We start from the raw sequence: 24,650 nt of genomic DNA, 5'->3' as shown, positions 1-24,650 counted from the left end.
GATGTTCGTTTTCCAAGCAGAAGTAGTTTCTCTTGACACGTGTCCAGGTCTCAATGTGAGGGGTCTTTAAACAAGAAGGTTCTCTTCTGAAAACAAAATGTGAACTGCAAAGGAAGGAACGCCTACCACCATTTCTTTCACAATTCAAAATTGTTTCTTTAATAATAAATACATTTATTTTTAAGCATAGAGTATTTTGCAGACCGTGGGTCACCACACCTTCAACTCCGTCATTGTAGGATATTTTTAAACTGCAACGTCACTTGTTATTAATGATCCCCAGCCTGCTGACTGAGTATTTTTGGATGACAGAAACCCTGCTGTATCTAATGTTCTGCCACTTCGGTGTCACTGTTGTGATGACGTAAAAGGACCGGATCGCCGCCCAGTACCGCGCGACTACCGTGCAGGTGTCGCTGCCGTTATGAGCACGAGCTGCATGCTAAAACTACTCATCTGTGCAGCAGTGGTTCTGTCAGCGGACGCTTGACAAGTGCTGCCCTGTGCATATCCGATGAGCTGCGGGGTAGGTGTACATCGGGTAGGTGTAGCTGATGAGGTGGCCAGGTAGGAGCGTTTCTACGTCCCAGTGAACTTTGCCTCCCAGTTCAAATGTTCCAGAAGAGCCGCTGGCATCAGGCCTAGTTTTTACATTAAACTGTAGTGGGTTGTAATGGCGATTCACCGTTAAGATTTTCTCTAGTGTGTATTTCAGATAATCTGGCTCTGGTAGACCAATAATTCATGTCACGCTTTTCCATCAACAGAAAGATGGCACAAATTTACATCAAGCGTACGAATCTAATTCTTATAAAGCGATTGACTACCTGTATTGCGCTTTGACTGACACTGTACTATCTACTTTATTAATATGATCTATTACATAAATGCCACGGGCTGATGTTCGCGTAATACCAATCCAGTAAAGATTTGTTTAGTCCTGGAGTCGTTCCTCTAACGCTTGTATATGTGGGGGCTTTAACGTGGAGGAGTTTTCCACCAATCAGAGCGCGCTTTCTTCCTCCAGATGACCAATAGCCTGCGCGCTCTTAAGATGGCCCTCGATGGCCACGAAAGTGTTGGTTAAAGACCGTAACCGCGCTAGCGAGCCCCTCCGGAAGCGCGAGAGCAGCAGACATGTCGGTCTTCCTCGCGGATCCATCGGTACTGACTAAAGACAAGCTTAAAAGTGTGCTCGTGGCCAACAACGTCGCTCTTCCGGACGGCGAGCAGAGGAAAGGGGTGTACGTGCAGCTGTACCTAAGAAACCTCACCTGCCGGAACACCGCGAGCGGCGCTGCAGGCGCCTTCTCCAGCGACGAGGAGCTGCAGCCCGAGGACACGACCGCGAGCCGCTCCGGGAGGGTGCGTGAGTGCGTGCAACCCGGGGGCTCCAGCGCGAGCCGTCGGGTTCACGCGTTTCTGGCGTTAAAATCAGGACGTTTCACACGTGATCTGAGCTTTGCGATGCGTCCAGAAAGAAAAAGTGGGCCAGCGGGAAAACGCTGCACGCGAAACGTGGCGTCGTCGTTAACGTCCAATAACGCGACATCGCAGCGGTGTGAGGAGCCGTTATCTGCTTCACACGGCGATAAAAGCAGCGACGCCGTGAAGCGCAGATGTGTGGAGGAGGCTTGACATGAGTTATGCAGATGTGGCCGCTGCGGGACTAAATAGTCCAGAACATTTTCGGTGCAACTTGCATTTTAAAACGAAAACAAACAGGCGCGGTAACTTGACGGGTAACGGGTTCCCGCTTAAATACTCGCGTGTACTCCGGTATGACTGTCACGAGCGTCCATTTAGTGAGCCGGTTTTAAGACTTTGGCCGTGATTTAAAGGGCCGAAGTGGCTCTATGGTCGTCGACACTTTTCGGAAGACCATCAAACGCAACTTTGTTGCGGAACCGAATTCCGTCAGACCGGAAATGTTGCATTACAGAAGCGTCTTTGAGACATTCAGAGAAACCCACCTCGGTGCCTTCCTCTAGTGGTTTCTGTTCCCGTTGTTTCTGCTGTTTGCCCGTTATTTAACTAACCGGGACTTTGGGCCGAAATGGTGCTGGAATGACGTGGAAAGTGTTTAAGGCTACGGAGCTGCACGTGCTTCACCTTTTATTGGTGATACTGAATCGGTTATTTGGATACTCGTAATGAAACTTCTTTGTCTGTTCGGACATTAGATGTGTGCATCTAATTAGTTCGTTAAAGCGGGTTGAACTCGGTGAATGAAGTCATTAGCTCATCGCCGGGACTGCACGTTTGCTCTCGAGCTCGATGACAGCGGCTTTGAATGTTTAGTACAGCTGTGAGCACGCGAATATCCTTGGACAAAAAGCCAAGGTTCTTCTATCTGGGTCCGATCTTCAGGATTGTGGACCACGCCAACACATGGATGTTTTCATTGTGGGTTTGGTCGCTTTATTGAGGAAATGGTTGCTTGTGAGGAATTTGGGGGAGTATGTGAGAGAGAGAGGCCTCTTTCTTTAAAGATTAGACATTATCATTGGTTTATATTACTTTCTGACCCTATATGGTATTTCACCAAATTTATTAATATGCTGTCTTAGTTACCCACACACTTGGTGTAAGTAGAAAAACTGCAAAACCTTTTTTTTTGTTTTTGAGTAGTTGCTTCAATCACATCAATATTTAATTTTCAGTGATGCAGAGATGGTGGGGAAACTGGCTAACCACATTTAATGCCTTCATATTGCAAACCTCGGTCTCTCAGCGTGGTCAGGTTTGTGTTAACTCTGAACCACTGAACGTCTCCTGGACTTGTCAGAAAACTACAGGACTTGGCACATGTTCTGGTCAGGGATCCGCGCGCATGCAGTGTTTCTAACTTTGAAGTTTAAAGTAAATAAACTACAACTGTTCGACGGTAGCTACCTGATCACCAGAACATCATGGAGCTTGAAGTAATCTTAAACTAGGCCATTTTACATACATCACCTTGGGCTATAAGTACAACATAGATGCTTCCCTTTAGAGGCGGAGCTTAGTGTGTTGCAGAGGAAAAGCCCGACTCCTTTGGAATCTGTGGGATTTATGAAAATGGCTCTTTGATTGGCCACCACTTCAGCTCATGGCATTGCTGAGGCACGTCTGAACCGTGCACCTCTCCTGCCCGTGACTGTCGTACACACACATGCGCATACACCACCTCTCCCCTACACTGCCTCCACTACTTCAGTCTGGTCACATGCTTTTGTTTTTGTCGAGAGCGAGATGGCTGCGTTCCAGAGGAATGTGACCGTAGCAGCAGTAACCCCAGTCCGTCCCCCTCTGCAGCCCTTAAACGTTTCCAGCCTGAATTATTCTTACTCTGGAATTTTCGTGCAGGCTGAATAAGATACGAGTCTTATTTGATATGTTATCTTTGTCTTTACGTCAGAGCTTTAGTTTTGTCACTGAGCCAGATTCCCTGGAATGTCTCGGATTCCATCCGTTCACAGCTTGGCGTCCGTTTTACCAAGCCGTGTGCATTATAAAATTGTTCATGGATGTCAGAAGATGACACTTGCTCACAGCACCAACAGTCTCAACATGGCTGACCAATCTTGCATCTCCCTTGTTTCCTTCTCGTGGTCTTTTGTACCCTGACATCAGCCTGTTCACCCCAGGATTTCAAGCACCTGTCAGTCTGAGCTCTTGCTGTGATGGGGTTATTGTTCAGCCACAGTTCTGGTTTGTCTGCGTACACAGCTGTGTTTAAACAGCTGGCATTTGTGCTTAAATGTATGACTATTTAACATAGTTTGGGGAACTATGCTAAAATTGTGTTAACCTACAATCTTGGAAGTTTCCATGTTTTCAAAACCTGCTTTAAGTTAATTGGACTAATTGATCAAACTTCAAAAAAGAATTCTGTCCAAACAAATGACAAATTACAAGCTCATGACCAGGTTATTTTTTGTGACTTTGGGCAAATCTGTACACTTGAACGTCTTTCATTAGTGGCTGTCTGATGTCCTGCAGAAAGCCACTAAGAAAACAGACCGGGTCCCTCCCGAGGAGATGGATGTGACTGTGCTGACCAATGAAGACCTGAAGGACCAGCTTCTGAAGTACGGCGTCAGCGCGGGCCCCATTGTGGGTAAGCCATTTCTGCTCCCTTCAAGCCTGAGTTTCAGCTACGGAGGGAAACACATCTGCACTGCTGCACAGAGTTTCAAAGTATTAATACAGTTTTTATGTCTGATTTATGACGCATCACTGTTGAGACTGACATGGTGGTTCTGGCAGCTGAAAACGTTGCCCCATTACGGTTTTTATGGTTCTGTTAGCTTGTGGGCATTGTGCATTTTCCGGTCTGCTAGTTTGGCATGCATGCGTTCTTCGGGTGGAACGAAATATCTCCACCTGTTGGCTTGAAGTGTCTTTGAAATCCACGGAAATTACTTTAATTCATTTGGATTTGAGCACTAGACGGCACCCTACAGTTTGTGTGACTGGTTATCTTTGGGAAGTCTCACGGTTGTAGCATGCTGGCATTTTGTTGTTGCAGTAGTGTAAGTGTTTGCACACTTGATCTCTGCTCTCCCTACACCAGACAAGGATCTGCAGCCTTGTGCATGTGACTCTTTTGCCTTCCCGTTCATTTCTCCCGAATCGTACAGGCTTGACGGTCTTTGCGCCTGACTAACCTTGATGTCCTCACCGCGCCAACATTCCAGTTAGCTCTCGCTCAAGCACACAGGAATGAAACATTCAGTATAGACGTGTGTACACACATCCACACACATTTACTGTTTATTCAGAGCAGAGTTATTTTAATTTGTCTTTTGGAGCTACTTACAATCATCACAGTACACGGGGGAGAAAAATGAAAAGAAGGCAGCCAGAATAAAGTTCAAGAACAAAATGGAACAAAGTAAATTGGCATATTTCTTGTGATTGGAGGACATTGTGTAGGTTTGCTTCTGGGGGGGGGGGTAGAAATCGCCTCTAGGTGGTGCATGCGAGGCTGTTTGTTTGTTTGTTTTTTCAGCGTCCACCCGAAAGGTGTATGAGAAGAGACTGCAGAAGCTACTGGACCAGGGTGGTTCTGACACGACCCCCCCGCGTGCCAAGTGCACTCAGACGGGCAGCGGCTACAACGGCACCACACAGCACGCAGAGCAGTACAGTGACATGGAGGGCGGTAAGTGTGCAGGAGGCTTAGCCAAGCACGCAGCCCTACGTCTCCGCCAAACTCCCACCAAATCCCGAGCCGGCATCAGCCTCCAGAATTCCTTTAAAGTCTTAATGCCTTGCATTAGATTTCAGGAGAGGTTTGTGTGTTGTGTTTTTATCGGAGGGATGTGTCCGATGTCCCGTGTCACTATTTAGACAGTTGAAGCTTCAATAGTCGGCAGTGTTCACCATCCCAGTCGTGTGATGATTGTGCAACATGTATCTAAATATTTGACTGTTAAATGGGCCTCGGTGATATTTGCATGTTCTGACTGGTGGGTGAGTCGTGTGTGGGGTGAGTCGTGTGACAGACCCACAGCACTTTATGCCCATACTGAGCTGAATCTGTATCTGGGGTTTGTTGCATCAGAGACGACACCAGCAGACCCGGAGCCCGTCCCGGTGGTAGAGAGGCCAGTGAGGAGCAGAGGAAAGCCATCTGTTACCCCCAGAACACTCGGCAGCCGGCACAGAGTGAGAACACACACACACACACACACACACACACACACACACGTAAATAGTTTCCCTCCCTGTTCTGCTGGCCCCATTCCTCCCGATCTCCCTCCTTTAGCTTCCTGTGTGGTTTTACTGTGTGACTCCAGCACGCGGAGCTTTTTGTTTGGGCTTCTCTGTGACCTACTCTGAGTTTGTAGCGCTGTTAACACATCTCTCCAACGTGTCCCTAAAGCTGACTGCTAGTAAGAGACACGCGTGTGAAAAATTGTACTCTGCCGAGTAGAAAGAACGCCAAGCGGTGGGTCTGCTGTGTTTTGTTCGTCAGAGGGGCAACGTTACAGGTTCACATGAAATATTCTAACCATGAATGCACAGAGTTTTCAGGGTTTTCAAACAAGCCACTTATCTGTGCGTGGAACTGTCTGTTAGGAGCCTGAGGCCACGAGTTCGGCGGTGTGTCCAGTGACGTGGGGGTGTGTGAGTACTCCGGGTGGTGCTGAGAGAGTTGTGGTGTGTGTGCATTGTTCGGTGCTCAGACGGAGCAAGAGGACGAGCCAGAAGGGGACCTCCAGGTCTGGGACGTTTGGAGAAAGTCCAGGAGATCTTCTCGTAGACTGGACCAGGCCGTCCCTGCCGGCGATGACGCTGTAACGCCACGTGTTGTGCTCACAATTCCAGTCTCTGGTTTTCCGTGCACGGTGGTTGGTCAGTGCTGTGGACAAATGCTCACAAAGACTTAACTGAGTTTCACAAAGGGCTCTTTCACCACAGCGCGTGGGGGATGAGACTTCTGGGAATGAGCACCTGTCACATCTCACGTTTTCATGGCTTCTGTACTGCGGGGTCACGCAGGCTTCTTCTCTCGCCTCATTATTATGTGTGTGTGCGTACATGTTTTCCGATGTGTTCCTTCAGGACATCTCCGAGATGCTACCTGTCCCTCACGAGAGGGGGAGGGACAGACCTTTGGTATGTAACTGTTTTGGTTAGAAGAGCCCAGAGCGATGCACCCACTCCCTGGGACTCATAAACAATGTTCTCCCATTGAAGGCGGTTCCCAGAGTGCCCACACCCCTGCTGGCAGATGAGCCAGAGTCGTCCCCTGTGAGAGGGGACTCCTGGACTGAGCCTCGGCGGTCTCGCATGCATCTAGCCCACTGTGCCAGGGACGGATTCCAGGAGGTGTGCCTTGTATTCCTTTCTTTTTCTCTCTCTCTTCCCGAGCAGCTGTGGCAAACGCGCTCCACCATGTCACCTTCTGAATGTAATTGACTTCACACCAACAGTGCACTGGTGTGACGTTACCAACACCAGTTGAGGGGAGTTGATTGGTTTGTTTCATCTTTTCGGGACATAGTGAATGCCCTCTGTTAAACTCTCCTACACATTTATGAACCTTCCTGAGAAGACCAAGAGTCCCCAGCGCATGGCAACATCTCTGCGGCAACGAGGCACTAAGGTGCCCTTACAGTCACTGAATCCACTGCTACAGGTGCATTGATTCTGTAGCGGCGGGCTGTGTTCCAATGTGACTACGGCAGGTGAGAGGACAGCCTGGTCCTGGTGACCATCTCTGTGCCAACAGGGCAGCCTGGTAACATCGTTACTACAGAAACAATGGACCTGATGGATAGAGAACATGGGCGTGTGGGATCAGCAGGGTTTGCTCCTGGACTCTGCGCACACAAGACTCTTGGTTCCATTATCGCGGAAAGTTAGTTTTATGTGGCGGGATGTTCCATTGTTGGGGGGGGGGTGTTCACAGCAGACACTGTGTGTAGTAGTGCTTTCTGATTTTACATGCGCATCTCTACAGAAGCCGAGAGGGAAGGGGCTCATTTCCTCGTCCGACTGGTGTGCAGAGATGCAACCTTCTCTCCTCAACACTGCCCTCCTGGAGGTGACGCTTTCTGGGTCTAACGGAACACGCCAGACGCAAACTTAACACGAAATCTGTTTATTGAAAACACTTGTCATAACCGAAAAATCAAGTTTTCAAAGTGCCTTTTACTGTTCTTGTATGTTTTTAATGTCCCAGGATGGCCCAGATTCACAGGCCCTGAGCCCTAGATCACTGGAGGCCCGAGCAGCGGTAGGTACTGAGGTTACTGGACCACAGCTAGGACAGTAGACGTGTCTGAGTGATTAGGACGTTGGCTGTCCCTCCATCTTTCATTCTTTTGCACTGGTCCTGCACAGTCTCTTACTGGGTGTCCCTTGTGTAACTAAAGGACACAGAGCAGAAACGTGTCCCGCCGGCAAAGCGCCAGACGGAGCATCGATCGGCCTCAACTCCGCCATCCAGAGATTTGCTTCACGTGATGTGCCGCCTCTCCCCTCTTTCAACTTCCCCCCACCTACTCTCTGTAATGGATTCTTCCCCCAAGCCACCCTCCACCCATCTTCTGATGGTTTCTACCAACCTCCCAGCTCAACAAGACCCTCTGCCTGTTACACAGAGTTCGTCCAAGGTTTGCATCAGAAAAGTGGTGGTTTTGATGTGTACACGGCGGAGTTCCAGCAGTGGGAGAGGTTGTGTTCTAATTCTGGAGCAAAAATGGCTTTGTTTTTGTTTGTTGGGCTTATTTTGCCTCCTGGTGGTGGTGATGTTGTTGTTGTTGTTGTTTTACACAAAGAAGGCGGCATTCTTACTGTGTCCACCATACCAGGAGCGCGCAGGGTCTTCTGTGGCCCAGTCGATAGGAAGGCAGAGCCATTCGGGTCCGTCGCTCTCTCCGGTCCTGCCTCCTAGTGGGCGGGGCTCAGGAGTGCTGGTAATGTCCTGGATTGACAGGAGCTCTACTGCACATGCCACTAGGGGTTGTGGCTTTTCTTTCTTTGTTTTTGTATGTGCATGCGTGCACTGTTGTACAGTAGCTACCGGGAGCGTGGGGTCTTCTTGGCTTTGTTTTTCCGTTTTCCTTCTTTTCCTTTGAACTAACAGACAGCCTCACCCTGGGCAAACAGGAAATACTCTTGATCAGAACACAACATGAACAAAACCTGCTTTAGTAGTGTTGGAACATAAAGCAAGAGCACAAGAAGCAGAAGGCAGAGATGCCAACAGGCAGAATGCCAAAGGTCAACCTGTTGGCTTCGGGCCTTTACACAGCGCTACAGAACATAGCACATTACACCCAATACTGTCCGTCTGAACAACGGTTCTGTGTCTGGGTGCAGATTGAGAAGTTATCTTGCATCGAGCAGACCCCAAAAGTGACAGAAAGAAACGTTCTCAAAGAAATGTTCTCCAGCGAGAGTCTCAATACTCCGACTGGAATCAGGTGAGCTGTGGAATAGCCCCGTCACATTGATCTTTTACACAATGTTTAAATCACGATACAGACTTTTGAACTGTGAAATAAGTTAAGTGCATAGTGTCGGTTTAATTTGTTTTATTGCTCGTGTGTGATGGTATCTTGTTTTTGACTGGTTTTAATTTTCTCTCCTCTTTTTTTTTTTTTTTTTTTTTGTCTGTCTCTTCGCCATCAGTGCCACCTGTCGTCGCCCGATTAAAGGCGCTGCTGGCCGGCCCGTCAGTGACGTGTGGTTGGGTGATTTGCGTCCACGCCTCACCGAGATCAGACGGAGCAGTTCGTCCTACACCGAGAGCCGATCTGTGCCTCGCGTGAGCGCTGTTCCCTTCACCCCCTCTAGACCCATGGCGCCCCCTGCTGTACAGGCCAAGGCGCGACGCCGTGTTCCGGTTTGGGTGCGTCTGCTGCTTCTGAGCGCAGTGGCTGGCTTCCTCTTCCTGGTCTACCAGGCCATGGAGACCAATGAAATGAGTCCGTTTGGTCACGGAGGCAGCAATGCGTTAGACAGCAAATGAACGCTCTCTCGCTCCATCTTTACTTTCACCAGAACATCCCTACCCTCTTGACTCAGCAGCTACAGGACACTGTCGAACGACGCACTTTTTTTTCTTGATATGTTTTTATGATGATCATGAACCTTTCCTGTCTGTCCGTCCTTTTTCTGACTGGACCTGCTCAGACGAAGGAGCCTAGGTTATCACTGCCTTGTCCATGGTCTCCTCCAGAACCAGAAGAGGCCGTGCAGGTCAGCTGAGCCTACTTTGGGGGGTGTGTGTGTGTGTGTGTGTGTGTGTGAGTGAGAGAATACATCATTGTTTGTTTTCATGTTGGTTTTAAAGGGTGTGTGCAGGGGGGGCTTTTCTTGGTGCTGGGTGTGCCTTCGAGACGTTTCTAGGTGAAGAACTAACCAAAGGAGGGAGGCAGATCGTGTGTGTGTTGTGAACGTGTCCAAAGGTGTGCTATGAATCAGGGTTCACGGGTTAGTCTGCTAGTCCGGCTGGGCGTGCCTAAATCCAACCTACCGTTGTCAAGCCACATCAGTCTGCCTTAGCTACGCTATCATCTAGCCTAGCGATCCTGCTTTGTGGTGTTTGTGTGACAAATCCTTCATTTATTTTTACGTAACTCTAAAATGGAGTGTTATTCAATTCAGTTAACACTGCTGCCTATTAATGTATTTGTGAGTGTTTTGTTTATAGTATAATAAAGATAATGAAGACTTATGAAGCAACATTATTGTTTCAGTGTATTAGAGATTCCAGTGTCCACATTGGCTCCTGTCTAAAGAGCACAAGAAACCCTGGTAATCAAAGAAGCCTTCCGATTGGTTAAATATTCCTGCGCTTACATTTGAGAGGCGATTGCCCATGTTGACAATTTCTGAATGTTTGATTAGTTTTAATAGATATATATTTTTTTATTTTATTTTTTTTAAAATTCCCACTCTAATCCTGGATGTGTCCCACTGGCTGTGAGATGAATGCTCTCTTGAAGTACTTCTCAAACATTTAGCCAGACTACATGACAAGACTGGAGTGTTTCTCTTTAGTTTGTCATTCATTTTCTTGTATTGACATTAAAAAAAAAATACTTATAGTATTTATTTGTGGTCAGTGGGTGGATGTTGCTGAGCTGGACCTGAGTAGGCTGAACAGAACGTTCGGGTGGGGGGGTTTTATACTGTAGACAGCTTGGTGTGATTTGAAGAAAGCAAAATAAAACAAAGCTAATAAAATTAAGTTCATATCAAACTTTTGTGCTGTGCATGCTTTTCTTAGCCTGTCTGTATTTTTCTTCTTTGTAGGCTTGTTTGGTTACCAGTACACCTGGCAAATTGCAACACCTAAAAACAGCAGTGTTGACGTTTCATTTCAGCAAGGTGTTTGAATACTGCTGTAAACCGACACTGACATGTAACTTTGCTGTTCTTTTTACACCACCTAATTAGACTTGGACAGGAGTAATTAATCATTTATAGGAGTAATTAATCATTATAAATTAATAGTACATTAGAGCAAGTTCTGCATATAGAATATTTACAGACTGATGAACAGCCACTGAAATCCTTTCTGAGAACCACCTGAGACACTGGAGGCTCCAGACAGCACAGAATGGTGCATGTGGGCCTGTTGTTGTTTCAGCAGCTTCTACAAAGGTGTGTACCTGCTTTAACTGCATCAGATCCTCGACACCACAAGGAAGCGCGCCGTGGAGGTGTGTGCTTCCAGCAATGGCGATTATAGTCTGTTGGGAAACGGGCAAAAGCTCGCGCGGCCACATTTAGGGAATGCAGGACATATTGTCATTGCAAACTTTTGCACGTTGCCACTGTTGTAGTTTGAACCCCGCACTGGCCTAGAGTCCCAAACAGCTGGCTGGTGGCACGTGGCACCACTGGCTCCAAGGTCGTTCATCCTCACCGCCGTAACTATCAGCGAGTCCGCAGACACGCTCGCATGGCACCGGGGTGCTTCTGTTAATGGGGATTTAAAAACATTTCCCCCACATTCAGTGGCAACCTTTACGTCACCTGCTGCACATGCAGTACGTGCACTTGCATTATACAAATGTATTGTAAGATATTGATTAAAAGGTCAGTACTGAAATGAACGTGGATTGTTTGAAGTGACGCGTTGAACAGTGACGTGAGCTGTGGCCTCGTGCCTCTTTGCAGCTGGTGTGTTCTGTGGTGTCCCGCCCAGCCAACGCACTGCAGTTTGCACTGAACGACAAGAAAAACAGTTCAGCTGTGCAGGTCTGAGCTGTCGGGGACTCTAAGATGAGGCTTTCTAGACACTCACTCATGCAAGCGCGCAACCACGCACCCGACATAATGCTCAGAAATGTCACTGGCTGGGCAGATTTCTTTCTGAAAATATGGGCATGCAGTACTTTTAAATGCCACTTGTGGGTGCCCTTGCCTCACAAATGGTGAGCCCGGGTCTTCTAGCAATTTGTTGCTGTTGGTGCTGTAGGTACATGTCTCAATGAACGAATTTGTATTAGTGTTTTGTATTTGTATTATTTGTATTGAATTTATTGTTTTGTTATTTACCTTTATTTTGCAATTTTATTAATACATTTCCAATCTTTGTCTCCATACAAATAATTTGTGCCAATAATGGTTTTGTTGAAGCTTGGTGTTTATGTTTGAGCTGTTATTCATAGGGCCCAGTGTAGTAGGCCAGAGTTACTGACCAGTGATATTGATGTTATATTTAAGATTATTCGCTTCCCTTGTCAGACGATTTCTCATGCTGCCAGATCCCCCCAGAGTTGTGATCCAATTGATAAGATCTTGTGAAGCAACAGCAAACACTTTCAGCTACACGGAAACATTTTACACGGACTTAATGTGACACTCTGGCTGTGTGTGGACACCTCAGGTATCTTTGCACTGGCTCAAATCTTTCATCTCTTGGGTAACCACTGCCATCCAGTGAAGTTCAAGTTCAAGTTTGGTTTCTTTGTCACATACATAGTCATATACAGTATAACTCGCAGTGAAATGGTTGAGTGCTCTATCCAAACTGAGGAAAAAGAAAAACAGGGGTGCATAGAGAAATATATAGACAAACCAACTCTGTTTGTCACTGAGATGTAACCAGTTTGGGTATCTTTCTCATTCTCTCTTTCACTTTCTATATAGACAAAGAAGATTCCAGGTGAATAATTCCAGTTATTCCTCTGTCAAGACGTTTCACACAGAGGTCCTACATCAGCTGTGCAAGCAAAGTGTCTCTGAATTTCTAGGAGATGAAACCAGCTTCTATATGAAACAGCAGACATTTAAATGATCACATTCATCCCATGGGCTTCTGAAGTTCTAAGAATGTCAATCAGTTATTTTTCTTTAAAACTTCATTGATGTCCTCCTGTCATGCCTTAACTGGAACTGCAAGAAGATAGGTCATTAACGCAGGGTCCTTTAGCATTAAAATGCACTGTCACTGGAAACCCTTAATTCTGATGGTCCAAAGGTGTTCAGCACACTGATCAAAACTTCTCTTGATTTCTAAGATTGCATCTCTTGCAAGAAACCCAACACAGAAATCCTGCAGTAATACATGAGGAGGAATTGGTGATAACGGATCCTTTTATGCTATTTTACAACCAATGTGTAAGAGAGTGATTGTTTCCCTGAAGTAATGTTGGCAAACCTCCTATTTTAAGACAAAAAGACAGCGCATGTTGAAACTCTAAAGGCGACAGTGATCACACAATCCTGGAGTGAGAGGATGCTGGACAAATCCTGGAAGCCTTGCTGAGTTCCTTAATTGAACATCAGTCTTCTGACCTGCAGGGTTTGGCTTCACATATCTCAGAATAAACATGTTCCAAAACTGGTTGGTGTCATAGAACAGGACTTTTAGATAGCAAGTGAAATGGGGAGAGAATTGAACAGAAACTCTAGTACTTATTGTCTGGTATTGTTTGTTACACTTATCATTGTCTGTTAGAAGTTATATATATTTTGTACTTCTAGGGATCAGCATTCATCCCTGTATTTCTACAGTATTCTAGTTCATTGGTATGTTGGACTCTAACCTACTGTACTGTACTAGAATGTATTCTACCAGTAAATGACAAAGTACTTTTTAAAGTCGCTCTGAATAAGAGCGTCTGCCAAATGCTGCAAATGTAAAAATCATCCGCCACCCCACACTAACTAGCAAAATAAATACACATTTTCTGTTATGGTTTGTTGTATTTTATGTTGGAGCAGGAGTGAAGATTCTGTCTGTGTGTGCAGGAATGAATCGACTTGTAGGCTGCGAGAAGGGATTAGTACTCTGGAATCTTCCATTAGGACTGTTGCTTAAAGCCAGTCTGGATAGTAGACTTTCCCAGCGCAACTGCAGCGTGTGTTTCAAACATGGGATCATTACGTATGCACTTCTTTATTTCCTTACAGTCGGAGTTGCCACCACAGACAAAACGTGGCGTGCATGCGAGTCAAAACAAACACCCAGTCCGCTTGGTTTAATACTTGTGTTTTAACTTTAGTTTTGCCGATGTTTGAGAACTTTGGTTCATTTTCTGGGAGAAGCCGCCCGTCCGGTCGAGTATTCGAGCGCTCCCCTCGTATGCTCGCGCAGCTACTGAACACGTGAACGATGCAGCACAAAACATCACCGCTAAACCGCGCCGGCTGTGCAGCGTTAGGCCTTCACTACAGCGTCCTGGCTTTTCCCACAGATTGCCTATTAAAACTATAATATAAATATATAATATAAATACATATATAATATAAAACCATATTCAATCATATTCTCTTTGACTCTGCATGTAACTGTTGAATAACCATTTGACGTTATTTAGAGAGAACATCTTGTATTTCTCCATCTACCTTAGTGTGTGTGTGTGTGTGTGTGTGTGTGTGTTTACATAAATCTTAAGAAGACTCCAGGTCAGTAGCTGCAGTGTACTGTAGTAAGAGATGTAGAGATTCAAAACTAGTAAAGTACACAGAGTTCCCAGAGAAACAGAGGTCCTTCAACAGCCGTGCAAGCAAAGTGCTTCTGAAGTAGTAGTAGGATTAGCCAGTTTATATATACATAAGTTAATTTTGAATATATATATATATATATATATATATATATATATATATATACACATACATATAAACACATGAACCAGAGTATTAGGTCTACCTTTATAGTAGCAGGTTGGACTCCCTCTTGCCTCCAGAACCACCTTGATTCTTTGTACTACAGATTCAACAAAGCGCTGGAAACATCCCTCATCATATTCATCAGACCAAGCAACGTTTTTCCAATCTTCTGTGGTCCAGCTTTGGTTAGTCTGTGTGATCTGTAGCTTCAGGTGACAGGGGTGTCCCGCGTACAGAGATGCTCGTTTGTGTGTGTCGCTTGTAACGCGTCGTTATTTGACTTACCGTTACCTTTTTATCCGCTCGAGTCAGTCGACAAAGCTGCTGCCATGTGATTGGCTGATTAGATATTTGTGTTGCGCAATTGAACAGGTGTACTTAATAAAGTGTACGACGAGAGAGAGAGAAAGCGAGAGAGTGAATGAGTGAAGTACAGTGAAATTGCAGTGAAGTACACAAGGTTTCAATAGAAACACGCTTCGACAGAAGTCCTTCATAAGCTGTGCAAACAAAGTTTGTCATAAATTTGTAAAACTTATTTAATTTACACAAAGAACACAAAAACGCGAAGAGCCAACAGCTGTGTTTTTTTCTTGTCTTTCTTCATCGTTTTGCACTGTAATGCAGAACATTTGAGCGTGAAAGGCGGGAGGTCAGAGTGCTCGTCGTTTTCTCGGTCCTGTTTTTTTTCCTAATCGATGTCTGAGTAGCGTGTAAAAGGCCCGCAGCCCGTAGTAGTCGCTGCTCGGTTTCCACAAATGGAGTTTATCCGAGCGTGGAAGCGCCGAGGTCGTCTGATTCGCGTCCGTCTTTGTGCGTGTGTGAATCCGTGCATGTGTGTGCGCTCGTGTGTGCTTGAGTTCACGGGACTTTTAGGCACTAATGGAGATATGCATGCGTCACGCCGTTCAGCGAAAAAGCATGATATGTGAATCATGCGAAATTGTGCGTGACTATTGGTGTCATTATAATCCATTTCGTTCGTCTAGTTAATGCAGTTTTCAGCCGGGACTGCGGGACTGTGTCGAGCCCAGTTCTGAGAAATGGGTTCCGTTAACGCTCCCTAATTCTCAACCTCGTCCTCTGTTCCTGGATCTGATGGTTTGGGGTCAGAGGGTGTATAGCGAGCTGTCCCTCGCGCGCGTTTCGCGGCCCTCCCTTTGAATTACATAGTTTCATGTGTAGTCCACCTCAATTCCGTGGAAAAATACTTGCTTTTCCACCTAATGTATTGCGATTTATTCGCCTCTGAGTTCTGTATTAGTTTCCGCTTCGGTTTTGCAGACCCTGTCATATGGATTGTGCAGACTTAAAATTGCGATCTCGTGTCTGTGGCAGAGTGGATGTGACCCTCGCGCTCTCCGAAGCGTCTGCGCTCACTGGTCCTACGAGCTGCTTTTACACACAGAACTTACACACTTACAGCCTCCACAGATAGTGGAAATGTCTCCGGTCTCAAATTCCGAGAGACATCTGGGGTGTTAATAACCCCCCTCACCCACCCCCCTCCCTTTATGATAGAGGTCCCTGTGAACTAGACGCAGTGTTCCTTTGCGGTCTCACAGGAATATGAATCGTTTGGTGCATGCAAGTAATATATCATTCAAATGGGGCAACCAGTGTCGTGTTGTGCTTTGCATGAATCTAACTAGACAGACATAAATCTGACCTTAGTCACGTAACTTGGATTAGTACGTCAAAGTTCATATTACCATTTAATATATTATCATTACCATGTAGTTTATTTCTCTATTAACTACATGCTATCTTGACTATGCTTTTATTGTTTTTATTATTCGTGTGTTTTGTACTGCCTCAGAGTCGCAATATGTATTAATGGATTGATAATATAGCAATATATTGATCATTTATATTATAAAAGTTTATATGCGTGATGGAGGATAGACAGGTATGAGCGCACACTGTCCCACGTGTTCTTCTGAGTTTACACACAGCTCACTCCCTGATCCCGCCCCCTCATGGAGAACAAATGGAGCTGACTTTAAGATGCTCTCTGATTGGCCACTGTTTAGCTGGGTTCGCAGGATTGAGGTCACTGATTAGTAGTACTGTGAGTGAGGACGCTGAGGGGTTGCACTGGGGTTATTCCAGTTGTGTTCACCATTCATGTCAAGACTTCTAATTTGTATGTTTGGTTTGTTTTCGCAGTGCAGGGTTTAAAACTCTACTGCGAGGGGGTCAGAACTTGACTATTCTCTAGGTGAATTTCCTATTAACAGCATTCTGAGGTTACTGTGTTGTGTTGTTATATGTACTGTTATGTAGCTTTGATGAGTGTACGTAACTGCTTATAAGTCAATGTGGTTTACATCCAGCTACACGACTTCGGGATGTTTTGTTTGTGTGTGTGTGTGTGTGTGTGTGTGTGTGAACTTTCTTTACTCAGAGAAAACTTTGCATCATGTTACAGACTAGATCTGTCTGTTTTGAAGACTAGAACGTGTCACTCACTTTGCAGTTACTGAGGCAGCATTAACAAACAATAGTGTAATTCATCTGTATTAAATACAGAATACCAACAGTACACATATAGCATCATTGTGTATACTGTGCATGTTATTGGCTACATAATTACTTTTTTTTGTTTGTTTTTTTGCACAATCCCATCTTTCTATGATTCACTCAATTTCTCGATTTTTTAAAATTGTCTTAAACACTGGGTTTCTGTCGTTCATTGATGACTGTTCTTGCGTCTTATTGGCTGCATTAGAAGGTGGAGCTGAATCCCCATTGGCCCCCCTCGTCCGTGTGAGGGATTATTGGTACAGTTGTGTTTAAGAGGTGTGTGGGTAACATGGCATGTTGCTTAGGTGACTCAGCAATTTCAGCTTCGTTACTATAGCTACAAGGATTTCTGGGCTTGGACATGGTTTCATAAAGGGCATGCCTCACACCAAATTCATGAACACCAAAATTCATGACAAGTATCTTGAAATAAGAATCTGTGTTTGTCTAAAGCTAGGATCGGTGGAATGCGCCATGTCGGAGCCCCCCCCCCCCTGTTTGCCAAGTTATTGATGGCCTGATTGCGTAACTCAAACATAGTATCTTACAAAGCACATATTTAACCGCACATTCAAAACAAACAGACAATCTCTGAGTCCACAGAGAGGTGGCGGTGATCTGGCACTTCGAAACGTCGCCATCACAGTTATCCCCACTTCTCCTTTAGTTTTTGTCCTTTGCAGGAGTGAGAGTGGTCACCCTCCCAGCTGTGGAGAGGTGAGGTGGATTCCATGCCTATTTCTGGAACTCTTTCAGTGTTTTCCTGGATTTGTCCCAGTTACATGGGTCACTAAAATAAGTCCCCCTTCGGCTGTCCAAGCCTGTCCTGCCTGGAGCAGAAAATGTGCTCCCAGACACTGCGCACTGTTTTAGGTCTTCATTTGCACTGGTTAAACGTGGTAACAACAGCTGCATTGGGTGCAGATTAATAATAATAAATTCAATTTAGACAGCACATTTCACAGACACAAGGTCGCTTTACAATGACAGTGGAAAAAAAAAAAAAAGATTAGCAGTAAATGCTACAGAAACCATTTCAGAGCAATTGCTAATGTACCACTTGAATGTTGTAAACTACTTGGGGGAATGAGACGCTATGTTTCTTCTCCCCCCCCGACACACACCCACCCACACCCACGTTAGGCTAAGCTCCAGCGGGGTAGGTACTTGAGTACTCGTTCATTAAAACAACTGTTCAGCCAAGAACATGGTTGTTGATCGGTCCTCAAACCAGTCAATACATGATCAGAAGAGGGACATGTCTAAATCCGCACGCGAGGACGCCTTCCTTCCCCCTTTAGGTCTTTATTCCTCCGTTTGTGCACGCAATGCGCAGGTTCTCAGAGAAGGCGTGGAGCGTGTCATCATCTCAAGGTCACTTTGGGTGGGGGGAAAGAGACTCGACCAAAGATCGTGTTAAAATTAGACATACAAAGGTCTAAATTCGTTTCTCTATTATTATTATTATTATTATTATTACTACTACTACTACACTTCATCGTGTTAGTCACGTTATCTTAAAAAAAAAAAAATCTTTATTACCACAGGTGTAGGAGTAGAACTAATAATAAAAAGTAAATCCGTTTAAAGGAATTCATATTTAGTTTAAATCTACACCACAACTGCACTACAAATACTGATGTACACAATACGGGTTTAATCCAGGCCATCTGTCAAAGCCGTTCACTTTGCTCATCAGTCCATCTAAGCGTCATATTCCCAGCCTAAACGTTTTTGTAGGTTGTATAGAAGCACTACCTTAAATTAAACTACCAGGGATTAAAATTACCCCATAAAGACAAGTGAATGTTTTTAAACGGATAATAACAGTGTTCAGGCAGCAGCCAATGCCCACAGAATGAAACCAAACTTTACAAGCGATCTGCCATCACAGCAAACAGGTTTTTCCATCTTCACCAGGTGCGTTCGTGCCGCCGCTGATATGCTCCACATGGCATTTCGGGGTGTGCAGCGTCGGGTGTCCTCGGGCTCAACGTGTTCTGCGCTCCACGCATGCGGAGTTTACGTGCTTGCGGAAGCTGCGGAATCGCCCCAAGCCTGCGCCCGTGCTCCTTCACTGCCTCTGCTGCCTGCAGACAAGCAGTGTGCTCCTGGCAGAAAACCTGCATTTACACAACCCAGGACAAGACCAAATTAAAAACTCCAACGAATGTACGTACTAGAAATGTTTATCCTAATTTATATTAATTTCTCTTATTTCTTTAATGTTTCTATAGGCTTTTGGTACAGTTGGCTATTCCAAAAAGCCCTCATGGCTGACTATGTAGAGTAGTTGTAGTACATTTCGGATACGTATTTAAAGCTGCACGTCTTGGGTGTGGCTTTAAACCCACCTTGACAGCGTGTATCCGCGCTTCCTCTTCGCCATACACTGTACGATAAGAGTTTCAACGCTGTGCATTTACGCTGCTGAAATATACGACCTGTAGCTCAGGTACAGGAACCGGACATCTTTCCCTGTTTCTTTGAACCTCTCTGAAGTTGAACAACGTGCGATGTGTCCGGTCCGCGCAAACGAGAGCGACTTAAACCTGACTTAAACTTGACGCTGGACAGAAAACAGGTGAGACGCACGTAAAGGTGAAAGCGGAGAAGTTCAAGATGTCGGCAGTGTTGGCAAAGCACTGATAGCGCAGCCACTACACCGTCAAGGGCGCCTTAAGGACGGTTGCCTTACCGTAGGTACAGGCCTCAGAATAGATGCTGCTAGGTGATGTGTGAGGCTGATTCATAATTACTATTTTTACTTATTTAAGGAATGAAGTAGGCCTTAGTCGTCCTGACATCTGGCATAAGTGCCTGCGAGATATGTGGCACTTTGAATTTTAACGTCGTTTAAGAAAATGTGTACTTGCAAAACAGAATGTTACTTAAGACTAGAGCTACAAAAACGTTCGCACGCCAGAGGGTTCAGTTTAATAGTTCTGATGTCCCCTCAGTGAAAATGGCTTGGTTTGGACCACTTTAAAGGCACAGTGTTGAGGGGCATACACTCAATTAACAGGACTCTCCTAATTATATTTTGTAGACCTTACCGATAGAGGGCGGCGCCACGCAACTGGCAGATTCCACTCACCTGTGCCTTGTTCCCTCATTGCCTTATTGCTCTTTAATAGTAAAGCAGGTGGTTGGAGACTAGAAACTTGCCGTAGTTCTGCTGCAAGAGTCATGGAACTGGTGTTGTTCTTTTCTGGTTTTGCTTTTGATTCTTCTGGTCTTCCAAGTAAGGGGAAATAAAAGCTGGCAGGTTTTCCTGTATCCTGGGTGTGGGATGTTCCCTCCTGCCCTGTCTCCTGTTGTTTGTCCCTGTGTAATGGAAGAGGGGTGTTGGTGTCATGTGTTTAACAGGCCTAATGATTCCTTTTGGTTTTTATTTAGTCATGAAGATGACTTCCAGTGTGTTTCTCATTTACTGTTTAATACACTGTTTTTACTGTCTCTAATTAAAATTGACTTGGTTTTCTGTTGTTCCTACTTTGAATATTTTAATGTTGTGACTTGGTCTGTGTAACTTTTTTTTTTTTCTTCTTTTTTTTTTCTTTTTTCTCTTTTTAATAAAGATGAATATCTGACATTTTCCACCATTAATGAAAGGCAGTGATTGATGGTTTTGAAGAATAGCCTTGGGGAGAGTTGTTCCTGCCACTGTTCTAGAGGTGCCTCTCCTAAGTGGGAGGTGCTTATGCAGCCTGAGTCATTTTTCATTGGTGCTTTTGGGTGTGAAGAATAACTTGTTTTGCTAGTCGTGTGGGTGTGTGGTGGCTTTTTTATTTTTATTTTTTTAAAGGTATAAGGATCTTATTTAACAGCTTTGTCTCTGCAGCTCATGGCCTCAGTCATGGAGAAACTCCTTACTCCTGTGGCCAGTGATGCCTGCGAGTTGCCCACCAACAAGGTGACTGTGGTGGGTGTAGGTCAGGTGGGCATGGCCTGTGCAGTCAGCATCCTGCTCCGGGTAAGGACCTGTGTGCACACTGCTCACATGACCCCCTTCCCTTCAGGACTTTGCCTATAGATTTTGAATGTCTTTTTTTGGGGGGGTGACCTTTCCAGTCCCCCCCCCAATTTCTCATTTTCTCGCTCTCCTCTTCAGGATCTATGTGAGGAGCTTGCACTGGTCGATGTGATTGAAGACAAGCTGAAAGGAGAGATGATGGACCTGCAGCACGGCAGCCTCTTCCTGAAGACCCACAAGATCACTGCTGACAAAGGTGAGGCACTGCCTGCCTCTCTGTCCAGGTCATGATGACTGGGAAGATTGGATGAGTGCTTCAGTCGACGTGTGTGTCTGTCTCAGACTACTCGGTCACCGCGAACTCTCGCATCGTGGTGGTGACAGCGGGGGTCCGCCAGCAGGAGGGCGAGAGCCGACTCAACCTGGTGCAGAGAAACGTGAACATCTTCAAGCACATCATCCCTCAGCTGGTGAAGTACAGTCCCCACTGCGTCCTTGTCGTGGTGTCTAACCCAGGTGAAGGGACGATCTGTCCGGGGATGGCTCTCTCCCGCCTCCTGTGAGACTGCTCGTGTCTAAATGCGTCTCCGCTTCTCCCTCTGCAGTGGATGTCCTGACCTACGTGACGTGGAAACTGAGCGGGCTGCCCAAGCACCGCGTCATTGGCAGTGGCACCAACCTGGACTCTGCCCGCTTCCGCTTCCTCATGGCCAAGAAGCTGGGCATCCATACCAGCAGCTTCAACGGCTTCATCCTGGGCGAGCATGGAGACTCCAGCGGTAAGATGCTGGCCTGGACCCTGGACACCTGGCTTACAGCAGTGGTGGTAGTGACGACGTGCTGTGTATACGGAACGGCTGTTCTGTGCTGTTTTTAGAAAAATGTCACACTGCTCACTCCACCTCTGTGACCATGGAAAGCTCCCATGCATCAAGCACCGATAAGGTTACGACTAAACTTTCTTTCAGATGTTGATGTTTGTTGGCTTGTAGTCAGTTTCAGTGGTGATACTTCTGTAGTTGGGCTACAGGCCAAACTGGTGTAGAATGGAAGGGGGTGGGGTGTGGATAAAGGGTTCTGCACACTTTATGACCTGTTGCATTAATCCTGCCAATTTAAGTTAAGATGTTCATGTGCTCAGCACTAGGGCCTCTTCTAGTCTTTTGGTTTTGGTGTTCTAATCATTCAAATGATCCAAGATTCAGCAGCTTTTGCAAGGGGAGTAAATTAAACCTTAATGCTGTCTTGAAATGTACGCTGACGCGAGACGAGCCTGTCAGAGCTGGGTGCGCGTGTGTCTCTCTCGCAGCTGGATCATGTCACGTGCTCCAAATGCCTGCTAAGGTTTTTGAACTGGTGCTAATGGAAGCTTGTGGTGACCAGCTTGGCCTTACACTACACTTGTAAGCCCATATTAAGGGTCACTGTTGTGGTGTGTCTTGTGCAGTGCCTGTGTGGAGTGGCACCAATGTGGCTGGAGTCAACCTGCAGAGTCTCAATCCTGCCATTGGTACCGAGAAAGATGGTGAGAACTGGAAGGAGGTACACAAGATGGTGGTGGACAGGTAGAGTAAGCCCCACACCTGTGCACAGCATGGTAGACTGATATCCTCTGTATTAGGTAACCGTACAGGAGACACCAGACACTGAATAGCCCTTGAAATGCACATGGTCTCTGTGCTCAGCCTGTACTAATGCATTCTAGAACACTGATTGCTGAATTCCACCTCTCTGTATAAAGCAGACTGGGTGACTGGTTTCGCATAAAAGACGTTTCCTCCTTTTGTGAATGCCGAGTTCCTTTTGTTATACATGTTGAGCTCTTCCTTCAGGGTTTTTTTTTTTTTTTGGGCATGCATGAGTTGTTCCTCTGCTTTGACACTTGAGTATCCACCACTACACAAAGCAAACCTTTTAAGTTCTGTGAAAAAGTTGTGGAAATTCAAAGTTTCTCCTCTTGCAGTGCCTATGAAGTCATTAAGCTCAAGGGCTACACTAACTGGGCCATTGGCCTGAGTGTGGCCGATCTGACTGAGAGCTTGGTGAGGAACCTGGGAAGAGTCCATCCAGTCTCCACCATGGTGAAGGTGAGGGACCAGTGCCTGCTGGCTGGGTGTTGCATTGTCACAGAATTTCCAGAGGAGGCGGGGGGGGTACTACACTCATTGGTGAAGCCTGAGCAGGAACCCTGCAGGAACTTTGTGCTGGTGTCCTCCAGCATGGCACCCTGGCCCCCCAGAGCAATTGGACCCTGAGTGTCTCACTGGATACAGTACAGTTTGTGTAGCTCTACTCTGGGTGAAGCTACTGGCTATAAACTTGTTGCAGACCTGATTCTTACTTGTTCAGCATGGCTTGCAGTATAGAGTTTGGCATGGTCATTATTTTAGTATGTCACAGCCCTATTGTTACATCTCTGCAGGGGATGTACGGTATTGGGAATGAGGTGTACCTGAGCCTGCCCTGTGTGCTAAACAGCGGTGGAGTGGCCAGTGTGGTCAACATGACCCTGACTGACCAGGAGGTGGCCCAGCTCAAGAAGAGTGCAGATACCCTCTGGAGCATTCAAAAGGACCTTAAAGACCTGTAACGCCTCCCTGTAGCAGCCACAACGCTCATGCTCCACCCAGCCGTCTCGCACATGCAAACTATGTACACACACACACGGGGTGGTGGTGGTGGTCCAAGTTGGTAATATGGCTAAAACCTGAATTCACATTCCTTTGCAATTTCTCATAAGGTGTCAAAGTCCAGGTGGGGCATTTTTACATTTGCAGTGGACCACAGGGGGGCTCCTGCTTCTACCCTGTTGTGAATAATGCTGTTGTGTCTTTTACAGTAGTTTTTTGTTTGTCTCCCCCCCCTTGTTACAGCAATTAAGACTAATCAACGATGTGGCTCCTATTTTTAAAAGGGAAAATGACTGTCAAGCGTGATTGTGTTGCAAATGCAAAATGAACGTTAAATAAACATTGAACCAAATGTCCTTGTGAGTTCGATCAGAGAAGCTCGTGAGTTTAATCCGAATTGTCTCCCTCTTGTGGTTCAAAAAGTACATGAACACCTCGCTAGGTTTAACAGTCTACCCAAGAATAAGTCATTGTCAAACAATACAAAACGTTTACTGTACATACAACGACACACAAACGACGTACCGTAAGTCACACACGGTTGTTCATTAAATGCGCGAGAACATTCCGAAACATAGGCAATTGCACGTGGTTTAATAGGCAGTGGTGGCGTGGTTGCTCAGGACCGGGAGGCCGCTGATAAATCCAGGTGAAGATGCGTAAAATTAGCAGCCTCTTCATGACGCCTCCTCCAGGTCTCTCGCAGAAAGTAGAAGTGGCAGCAGCCTGCTGGTTCTCAATCGGTCACTGTCCGATTTTAAACGTCGGTCTCGTTTTCCAAACCTCAGTCCAAATGGATTGTAGTTAAACTTACTGCGTGTTAACCGGGGCTTGCAAGAAACATCGCTCTCCACGTCTTTCTCCTTCAGAAAGAAGCAAAGACTCGCGTCTTCAGAGGGGTCGAGCTCGTGAACGTCTCTTTGTTCCATTATGGGATAGACTCTGAA

The 24,650-nt window shown here is 46.0% G+C and overlaps 2 protein-coding genes across 5 annotated transcripts; both read left to right on the top strand.

Annotated features, from left to right (window-relative positions):
* Positions 1-203: 203 nt before the first annotated feature.
* Positions 204-10,712, top strand: tmpoa (thymopoietin a). Of its 2 annotated transcripts, none has more exons than XM_027026637.3 (6): positions 204-541; positions 3,985-4,102; positions 4,997-5,149; positions 5,552-5,655; positions 8,821-8,924; positions 9,133-10,712. In XM_027026637.3, exons 1-6 carry the CDS (start codon positions 515-517, stop codon positions 9,470-9,472), a joined length of 846 nt encoding a protein of 281 aa, XP_026882438.2. In that variant the 5' UTR covers positions 204-514; the 3' UTR covers positions 9,473-10,712. The 2 variants fall into 2 exon arrangements, with proteins under 2 accessions (XP_026882438.2, XP_026882437.2); XM_027026636.3 differs by lacking the exon at positions 204-541 and adding an exon at positions 1,047-1,365.
* Positions 10,713-19,059: 8,347 nt separating this feature from the next.
* ldhba (lactate dehydrogenase Ba) lies at positions 19,060-24,055 on the top strand. 3 transcript variants are annotated; one of them, XM_027026649.3, is made up of 8 exons: positions 19,065-19,269; positions 20,942-21,073; positions 21,212-21,329; positions 21,416-21,589; positions 21,679-21,852; positions 22,521-22,638; positions 23,037-23,160; positions 23,496-24,055. In XM_027026649.3, the coding sequence occupies exons 1-8, from the start codon at positions 19,111-19,113 to the stop codon at positions 23,661-23,663; spliced, it is 1,167 nt and encodes a 388-aa protein (XP_026882450.3). In that variant the 5' UTR covers positions 19,065-19,110; the 3' UTR covers positions 23,664-24,055. The 3 variants fall into 3 exon arrangements, with proteins under 3 accessions (XP_081578827.1, XP_026882450.3, XP_081578826.1); XM_081722700.1 differs by lacking the exon at positions 19,065-19,269 and adding an exon at positions 19,480-19,681; XM_081722701.1 differs by lacking the exon at positions 21,416-21,589 and having other exon boundaries at positions 19,060-19,269.
* The last annotated feature ends 595 nt before the right edge of the window (positions 24,056-24,650 follow it).

This window comes from Electrophorus electricus, chromosome 11, assembly GCF_041902795.1.
Source record: "Electrophorus electricus isolate QZ-2024a chromosome 11, ASM4190279v1, whole genome shotgun sequence".
NCBI classification, from domain to species: Eukaryota; Metazoa; Chordata; class Actinopteri; order Gymnotiformes; family Gymnotidae; genus Electrophorus; species Electrophorus electricus.
Note: the sequence above shows the minus strand (reverse complement) of the source record. Positions and strands in the feature narration are given on the sequence as shown.

Excerpts from the sequence above, each read along its gene's own strand:
- ldhba (XM_027026649.3), top strand. The coding sequence starts at position 19,111 with ATGCGGAGTTTACGTGCTTGCGGAAGCTGCGGAATCGCCCCAAGCCTG. Across the intron at positions 21,074-21,211 it reads CAGTCAGCATCCTGCTCCGG|GATCTATGTGAGGAGCTTGC; the intron begins GTAAGGACCTGT and ends TCTCCTCTTCAG. Across the intron at positions 23,161-23,495 it reads CAGTCTCCACCATGGTGAAG|GGGATGTACGGTATTGGGAA; the intron begins GTGAGGGACCAG and ends ACATCTCTGCAG.
- tmpoa (XM_027026636.3), top strand. The coding sequence starts at position 1,138 with ATGTCGGTCTTCCTCGCGGATCCATCGGTACTGACTAAAGACAAGCTT. Across the intron at positions 4,103-4,996 it reads CAGCGCGGGCCCCATTGTGG|CGTCCACCCGAAAGGTGTAT; the intron begins GTAAGCCATTTC and ends TTGTTTTTTCAG. Across the intron at positions 5,150-5,551 it reads GTACAGTGACATGGAGGGCG|AGACGACACCAGCAGACCCG; the intron begins GTAAGTGTGCAG and ends TTGTTGCATCAG.